Source organism: Saccostrea cucullata, unplaced genomic scaffold, assembly GCF_032062105.1.
Source record: "Saccostrea cucullata isolate Sc308-1 unplaced genomic scaffold, CSIRO_AGI_Scuc_v1 ctg18517, whole genome shotgun sequence".
Classification (NCBI taxonomy): Eukaryota; Metazoa; Mollusca; class Bivalvia; order Ostreida; family Ostreidae; genus Saccostrea; species Saccostrea cuccullata.
Window position 1 is genome coordinate 1 of NW_026940219.1, and position 9,876 is coordinate 9,876.

Genomic DNA, 9,876 nt, shown 5'->3' on the forward strand with positions numbered 1-9,876 from the left:
TAGTTTATTCAATACCCAGGAGCAGAGAAGAAGAGTTTCAAAGAAATAATGCATTTTCACTATATACTCATTTAGCCCAACCCTAGCAATAGAATCCCTGACCCCAGGGCCATGAATTTCAAAATTTTGGTAGAGGACTCAATGCTGATTATAATCATGCAAACAGTTTGACTGCTTGATGTCCAGGAGTAGAGAAGAAGATTTTTAAAGATTGCATTAATTTTAGTGGTTTTTGCCCCACCCCCCAGGCCCCAGGGGGGCAGGGACCATGAAATTCACAATTTTTGTTCCCCTTCACCCATAGATGCTTTGTGCCAAATTTGGTTGAAATTGGTTCAGTGGTTGCAGAGAAGAAGCTGAAAATGTTCAAATGACGGACAACGCACGACGAACGATGATGGACAAAAACAGATAGCAATAGGTCACCTGAGTTTACTCAGGTGACCTAAAAATACCATAACAGACTGAGGATCTGCATGGAAATAGACTGATGACAGGATACAGGTTACATGCAAAAATATTACACTTATTTAATGTTAATACAAGAAGCACCTGGATGTCTTGGATTTTAACTTTTTAGTCTAAGGATATGCTTTAAAATGTTAATAGTATTTTATATTTTTTTTTTTGGCAATACCTTAACAGTTGTCCAATCATATTTCTCAAAAATCTGTGATTCTGCTAGATCAGGTCTATTCCAGTGTAAGGTCAACTTGAGGTCAGACTGGAATTGTTCCTGGAACTGACTTCCTGTTTTGGACCCTTGAGCTGAAATAATAAAAACAGCTGATTTATGAGCAAGAGATTCAGAATACTCATTCAACAGGGTTACATGTATCTCTTAAACCCGGTGGATGGAGAATGTCCTTGCCTATAATCATGTTATCACCAGAGGCCTGTTCAACAGAGCAAGCACTCGTGAACATTTCTGTTGGAGGTACAGTTAATTCTCGATAAACCGCCACCTTTTGTAATTTAGAAATCATGGCGGTATAACGAATTTGGCGATGAATTGAATTTTCAATCTTTTATGAAATAAGACCTAGAGTTATCGTTCTTAGAAATACCATTTAGCGTTTCTATTCTTATTATCACATGTACATGTATATATAAACATATTTCTAAATTTGGAAATACTTCAAGTAATTTTTTTTTATGTACAATTTCGCTAAAACAAAATATTCAGTTATGAAATTAAAACAAGTACATGTGTATGCATATAAATCATAAATTTGCACGTCTGATATTAAAAAAAAACACGCTGGGTCGATCGTCGTGATATATTGCCGATAGTACGTAAAATAAGTTTTTAAATAAATTCATTAGATTAGATTAGATAAATAAATAAATTCATTGTTTATGAAATCATTGTTAATGAAACGTTCATAATTTCTGACTTATAATTATTTTTTAAGCAAACTTTGCATTACTTTAAAAAGCAGAGATCGTTATCGGCGTACTTTAAAAAGACAGCTTTCGTGGCAAAGCCTTGACTTAATGAATTTATTAAACATAAAACAAAATTATTCTAACAGTTCATGTTAAAATTATTGTTTACTTAATTGCGTGTACCTCGACTGGCTTTGCATGCTTTACAACAGGGAAAGCGTCAACTAATTAGCCGCGCTTCACTGACCACATGCACCTGTGGCGGTATAATCGAGATAATTGACACTTAAATTGACGTTTGTTGTGAAAACAGGGTGGCGGATGGCGATATGCGAATTTGGCGTTATAAAGAGAATTTTATATAGCAGGAAAAACGTTCTTGGGAAATCATGGCGGTATTGCATAAATGGTGATGAATCGAATGGCTATAATTCGAGAATTGACTGTATAAGAAATTTTGGCGAGCGCTTGTGAACGTTCACTCTGTTGAAAACACCTCTGGTGTTATTCGGATCAGCTGTTACGGGAGGAAATGAAAACTTACATTCAAACAAAGTGAGTAAGATGTATTTGTCCAAGTTCTTAAGTCCAGTGGGATCCGCATTTATGTCCAAAATAGTTAGAAACCTCCCATTCTCCTACAAGATTAAAAAAATATACTATTTTGCAAAACATTGAAAATGTATCATATACATGTATTTCCATTTCAAACAAGTTAGAAGCAAACCTGGTGGGCAAGATTAACACACTCCAGTATTTTGTCTCTACACTGATTCCGGGCCAGCTCATTGTCCACAAAATCCTTTGGATAACAGTTCATCATTCTCTTAATTAACTCAGTTTTCACAAAAGACTCGTATTCATCACCCTGGCTATAAAAGAAATTAAATATAACATGTACAAGTTACAGGAAACAAACATCTATTTAGTTTAACAAATTCCTCATGTTTACTGTAGATCACTTAAGTTTCGCGACATCTTATTTTCGCGAGATAGTCATTGACTCTTTATTAGCGAGACAAAATTTTCACGAATTGTTTCATTGCTTTATATAATCTAAAGGAATTCTATTATACGCGATTATGAAATTTTCACGAGCATACCGTCTCGCGTAATCACTCGAAAATAAAGTTCTCGCGAATAAGAAGTGATTTACAGTATATACAAAGCATAGTCAAGACTAAAGACCATCAAATGTAGAAGAGATATCTAAAATTTATTCAACAGGGTTTGGATCTTAGGTTCTAGATTTTTATAGACATCTAGATTACCAAACATTGTGAGAATGCAAAGGTAGATTTATTTCTTTTATTTATACACATAAGAGCTATACATGTACTTACTGATGAACTTTTTCAAAGTACACAAACGCTATAAGATCGGCTCCCAGTCCAGTCCCCTGTAGAACTAGGACAGGAACTTTTCTCCGTAGAAGGTCCACCACATGGTCAATATCTAATGGTCCACCCTGTATCAGGAGGCCGACCATGGGGGTACTGGTGCTGGTAATCATGTTTAAATTTTCTGGGATGGATCCTGCATCTGTACATAAAAATATTATATTAGTGTACAGAAAATGTGAATAAATAATACATATTATAATTCATATTTGATCTTTTTTCCTTAAGAAAATTTAACCTTTTTATATATGTGAGACATATTCTACATCAAATAAAGATTAGTCTATTTGAAACAAAGAAAAAATCAAGAGGCCCATGGGCCAAAATGCTCACCCAAGTAACTTTGGATCCATTGTTCTTCTCTAGATTTTTCTCCTTGTAATACATGTACTTACTGTGGTTTTACAAAGTTTCAGCTTTTCAGTAGTTCTCCAATCTTAAGGAGAAGATTATTGAAGATTTTTTTTTAAATATTTCAATTAATGTAAAACTTGGGATCCCTATTGTGGCCCCACCCATCCTCAGGGGTCCTGATTTGAATATGATTTTTCACTACCCCAGGATGCTTCCATGAAAGTTTCAGCTTTTCTGGCCCAGTGGTTTTTTGAGAAGATTTTTTTAAGAGTTTACCCTATTTTTGTCCTTTTTTTGATTATCTCATTTTGTAAGAGGACTTGGCCCTTCATTTTAACAATTTAAACTCCCTAAAAATGCTTTGTACCACTTTTGGTTAAAATTGGCCCAGTGGTTCTCGAAAAGAAGTTGAAAATGTGAAAAAAGTTTTCAGACATATGGACAGACCGACAACAGGTGAACAGAAAAACTCACTTGAGCTTTTAGCTCAGGAGAGTTAAAATATGCAACCTACCAAGGGAGGGGTCAAACATTTTGACTTTTCTGTATCTCTTGCCCTTCCCTATAGGGGTCAGAAGTCTCTCCTCAATTCTGAGTCTAAAGCCTTCCAGCTCCCTTAGATCAGTGTTCTGGTCCATTATGATAAAATGAGAGTGTTCTCCATTCAACTCCATAGCTTCCTTAGTCCCCGTTTTTTTCAGTGAAATAATGGAATCATGCTGCAATTTGCAAATAAAAGAAATACAATAAGTTCCGTTTACAGGTGAAAGAGAAATTCATATACAGGATTTTCTGCATTGCTGGTCTTAATAATTGTTCCCTATTGTCTTTAATAATTACTGTATTACACATATAAGCCAATATACATGTAATCACATGTATATACATGTATATGTTTTTTAAGATGTAAAGTCATAACACACTCCAAAATTTGCCTCTGAAACAATTTGAATATGAATGGCTGCAAATTTCAAAATGTAGGTCACTATGACCTACTTTTCAATAAATATCTTTAAACATCTTTAAAGGCCCCATGAGCTAATTATCTAAATACAGTGTAAATTCAGACATGACCACGTACCAATCCCTCAGTCCTGGCCGCACACTGGAGCTGTAGTTTAGGAACGATTCCCATCACGGTCAGTTTAGGCAGTTCCTCTACATCCTCTTTCTTGTGAAGCTTTACATAGGGGTTCTGAGCTCGTGTCATCAGAATAGATCGCCTCTCTCTCTCAAAACGAACGGCATCCCCAACTATTTTAGCGATTCCTCCATCTAAACCATTTGTCAACACCCACATATTGGTAGAGTTCATAGCCTGCAGCGCAAAAAAAAAAATGAAGAAAAAAAATTAAATCTATGATCAAACCATTGTCAATTTTCAACCTCAGTACAATTTTTCTTAAATAAATCTGTTTCATAATGTGAAAATTCCAAATCCAATTTAGTTCACTGTTAATATGCATATATACACATTTTACATTGACGTTCCTATATTTGCGCAGTAAAAATATCCAAAAATATTGATAATTATGAGCATATCAGAAATATGGCTAAAAATGGGAATAATATGTAAGTGATAGACAAGTATTGGTGATTAATAGCTAGATGAAATGATAAGGATTCTCAGAAGAGTTCAATTCAAGCAATTTTATACAATGTCTACTTCATTTTTTTTAACCTTTAACCTTTGCCCTTCTGACCTGAATCAAACCCGCCTGGAAATCTTCCACTTCCTGCTGATTCTTCCACTTCCTGAAATGACTGAGACTGGATATAACAGAGAGAATGATGTCTGGGCTCCTCTTCTTCCACACTTTGGTGATGTATTTAGCCACATTGTCCACAGTAGCGTCCTCCCCCACACAAACATAGTAACCTGTGTGACTCTACAATTTATACAGAAGATTAATAGACACATTCAATTGTATCTTTAATTTGAGTTGAAATAAACCTTTCCCTAAATAAATGATAAAAAAAAGTTTTAGTTTTATGCAAATTTCATCCCTTACACGGTATTTTTTGGACATTTTAATATATCAATATTTTCTATACTGAAAGGAAAAAGAAACGCAGGGTAAACTTTTGAGGTGAATTAAATTTATTTTTACTACAGTATGTTTTAGCGTTCCTATCTAACTTTTAAAATAATCTTTCAAAAAGATATAACCAAAATCCCATTTGATTTTGTCCAATAATTCATGAGTTATGGAAGCTCATATGACGATACCTCCAAAAGTGAAAACCGAAAACTCTCATTATCTTCAAGGTCGCCCTCGTGCATCTGTCAGAGCCGTTTTCCTCATTTGCATGGAATTTTATCAGAGTGTTAATCTTTCAAACCCTGGCTATATTGAGCAAGGGTAACCACGCAGTAAAATAGGTCAAACGACACGCGCATGCGCCAGTGAGAGGAATTCAACAGTAAGTTGACCGGCTCAAAAAACCAAATTGCGGAATTGTTTTCTTTCAATTTTCATGTGAATGTAATGATCATAATAGTCTACTGTATAAATCGCAGTTTTTTTGGTAGTACACGCTCGTAATATGGCTCTGTTTCGCGTTAACGTCATCATCACGGTTGATTGAAAACCATTCCATGCCCTCTCTGACAACGGGTAACAAGTTTTATGAGGGAAAATTTACAAGATACTGCTTAGTCAACCGTTGTTGCCTTTTTCATTTATTAGGCAATTCGAAAAGAAGACCCCATTGAACTTCTGTTAACCATACCAAGATTGGAAGAAATTCATGTTGTCTCTAAATATTGAAAAACCATGTGCATACCTCAGGTGCATCAAATAATGCAACAAGATTTGTCGACAAACTCGTCGTCATCAAATTGCACGTGTTTTTGGCTTTTTAGCACTTTCCCTATGTGATGTCATACATTTTACGATTGAGTAATTCTGAACACTGATTTTGGTGCATAGTAACTAAATTTCTCTTCTGACAAATTTTCGTAATTTTTGGTCATGCAGTCAAATTGTTATTGAATATTATGCTACCCTGCGTTTCTTTTTCCTTTCAGTATATTTCATTTCCTAGATGTACTCAGCTGGTCTTGACAAAATAACATAGACTGTTTGCTCATTTTTATATATGTACAAGATTAGAAGTTTTGAAAATAAAGTGTTATTTCATGTTAACATATAATCAGAAGTTTTGAAAATAAAGTGTTGATCGAAATAAATATTTTTCTTCAAAAATAAATTGGGGATAATCCTTTGAAATATATTTTGACGTCTTAAATAAGTTGAAAGGCTCATTTTAAGCCCAAGGAAAATCTTTAGATAAATTATTCTGAAATTAGGATAATGCATTGTTTGCCAATTTCCTACAAGTTCTTATGTTAGGTATACTTCAATGTGTACTGGAACATGTAAACTTTATCATGTTCCCTATGAAATTATTAAGTGTTGTTTCATTTAACAGTAAACATACATAGCACAGAATAAAAATCAAGAGAGCAATAAACTATTACTGACATTTGTCCCATTGTATAACATGGTTTACACATCCTTAACATACTTTTTTTCAGACACACAATTTATAAAGCTTACCTAAGTGACTAAAACAACCCTCTCTTGTTATGTTTCTGCTATTTTGACATACTGACCTTTTCCTCTGTAGATCCATCAAACAGGAACTTGATTATCCCCCCTGTAAGTTTGGAGGTTTGTAACCAGTCAAGGTCATCTGTGGAATCTGTGCTGACATATGACGCCACGCTAGTCACAGTGACATATTGTGGGTCCACTTCAATGTTAGGATAATCTTCTATATCTTCTTCCATGTCAATTAAGTCTAAAATTTTTGATGTAAAAGATATGTTATTTAAAATTTAAATGCTTCATAAGTTTTGTTTGTAAAAGGTAAGGTCTGAAGCAAGTCTGGCAGTTTTCATCCCTAGGTGTCATCCCTAGATGCATGATGCCATCATACATGTAAGTTTCATACAAGTAAGGCTTATATTTACTTTGGAATGGACCTGCTTCTTAAACTTTAACCAAGACACTGACACTCATGCCAAGGCTACTGAAATAATAAAACCAATCATAGAAGATTGATTGGCACTAATTTATGACTATGAAGGTAATGCTAACCCATGCCTCAGTGCCCACAAGACAATAAATAATATCAATGAATAATTTTTTTCTTCCTCTTTTTACAAATCTAAATGTGCAATAAAAAAGACCCATGATTCATGAGTATAACTAATAATACAATACTGTATTTTTGATCCAATGAAGTACAAAATAAAACGTAAAATAAACTGATGGATAAAGGAGTGTCAGTCCAAAGCAAAGAGAATAGAATTATAATTAAGGACCAACAAAATAGTTGGTCTACTACTTTATCTATTTAGTATAAGTACTTTTTTGAAAAGTAGATATTGTACAAAGATAAGGTATTTTTGTCTCATTTTTATCATTTATTTATTTATTATCTACAAGTCTTCCTTAATAGCTTACCATTAAAAAACTATCACAATTACTTTTTGTATAATAAACTTCAAAAAATATTTACTTCTTATATTCAATTTGATCTATCAATTGCATTACCTACAGTAATTGATTATCAAAGGTAAATAACAAGGGGAACAACTTCTCTCATTAGGATACCATATCATTAGAGCCCTGGCCAAACACCGGAACACTAGACACAGAGATCCATAATTTCAAAAATCTGCTAGCAAATAAACACCCCTTCCAAGCACAACTTTTAGATGCCCAAGGAAAGATAAGAATTTATACATTCTCATTACATTACATTATACCAACCAGCTTTGAAATTTCCAATTTTAGTAAAAGAACAACTGCATATCACTTAAGCACAATCATCTGCTAAATACCCAGGAGTAGAGAAGATTTTTCTAATACTACTAATGCATTTCAGTACAGTATCAATTATAGAGCAACACTAATATCAGAACCTCTGAATTTGGGATAATAAATTTTGCCATTTTGAACCATCCTTGTTCAGCATAATCCATCTTCGCTAGCCAAGGGTTTCTGATATGCTACTCTCCTCATCAACTCATGGCATAGCTACAGTGTTAAAAAAAAAGTTGGGATTTTTTTCTCAAGTAGTGATTGGAGTGGATCGACATTAATTGACCAATCAGCAACTGTTTTTAGTAAATGACAATTGTGTGCGTTAGGGATATATTTTGACTCTTTACTATCAGAAATGAAAAGCGCAAGTAAACAACCATCACATGCCATGCTACGAAAGGATATGGTGTGATCCAATATCTAATTAAATTCTAAAACCACAACTCCTGATCCAGAAGTCAAATTTACTTTTATTAGCCTATATTATTCACTATCAATTTTTTATTCATGATGAAGTTGGATAATATTTAACATGTCTAATTGTCTGTTTGGTTCCCCAAGTACCCCGGTAAGAGTTTGTGCTGAAATGTTAAGCGATTTACACCTGAATACATTATGTAAGTAAAATTTTCAAAATTTTACCAATTTCATCAACTACCTGATAATTTTTCCTAATTCCGGGTTTCCCCAAAATGGCATTTCCCAAAATATGCTGATATATTTCCATACTTTTTCATGGAGTCTACATCGTATATCAAAGCCAGAATTTGACAAACCATCACACAACTTTTTCTTCTTCCGTGTCCTTATATGGAAAAATTTCTTTAATTTTTAAACAGGTAAACTAAAATGGTGGGAATAAATCAATAATACCAAGAAAACATTTTAGCTAGTAGATTTGCATGGTTAGTCGATTTCTTGCTCTCCGATTCATAGTTGGTCAAGAAAGCTTTCATCCTTTTGGTAAATTCTTTCATCCAGACCAAAGAATTTAAAAAAAAAATATAAATATAATCCAATCGACCAAAATTGGAGGGGAAAAACAGAGAAATAATGTAGATAAAAATTTAATAAATGCATCTTACCAAACAATGAAAGAAACACAGGTGCATGCTTACAGCCTTAAAATATGAAACAGTAAAATAACTAAACTTAAAAGATTTAACAGCAGCATACCTGTCTACTGCGTCACTACCTTTAGAAATTCAATTAAATTAACAATATCATTGCTCATTGGATAGCTGCATCAGTCTGTCAGGTGCATTTAAATAAACAGCGCTTGATTTAAACATAATGTGCGCAAATTATTTTCTTTCACCGGCTACCTTATTACCTTTTAGACATGATTAAGAACGTTAACTTACCAGTAAAACAGAACTGTTTTCACGAGCATTCAACATTTTATGGACTCTCCTTGTCATGTTGATGTTAATATGCAGAAAAAACAACGTTAGTGTCAATGAATATGATCCATCATTTGTCTTTAATTAATAAGAATACCGTGCCCGATCCAATATTTTATGTGATTTAATGAAAAGGATCGAAAGTGATAAAATACAATGATTTAGTGTAAAGAATTTGAGACTCAGAGAAATGCGTAATAATATGTAGTATACAGGGTGAAAGACAAAAGCCACAAAGGTTAGGGTGTAATGATACACGGGAAATTCCGACGGCAAAGTTCATTCTCTATCATAGATTTTACCAGTAACTTCCTAAAAAAAATTCAGCTTCTAAAGGCCTATATTGTTTTCGAGACTAATATATCTCACCCTTAATCAAATTTTATGGTTAATTGTTGGTCCTTAGGTTTCCTATATAAATTTATATGAATATTTTTGTCCCCTTCTCCAGCTGTAAAACAACAATCAGTGAAAAGCTTCAGTTGATAGAAA

The 9,876-nt window shown here is 33.7% G+C and overlaps 1 protein-coding gene across 1 annotated transcript; it reads right to left on the bottom strand.

The window, feature by feature from the left end:
* Positions 1-637: 637 nt before the first annotated feature.
* Positions 638-9,468, bottom strand: LOC134254986 (transient receptor potential cation channel subfamily M member-like 2; the record flags this gene model as incomplete). Its single annotated transcript, XM_062737527.1, has 9 exons — positions 9,346-9,468; positions 6,763-6,950; positions 4,847-5,032; positions 4,225-4,461; positions 3,658-3,862; positions 2,733-2,931; positions 2,117-2,261; positions 1,934-2,027; positions 638-768 (listed from the first exon to the last, which is right to left on the bottom strand). Coding segments are annotated over exons 2-9 (1,374 nt in total), but the record flags the coding sequence as incomplete, so codon positions are not given.
* Between the last annotated feature and the right edge of the window lie 408 nt (positions 9,469-9,876).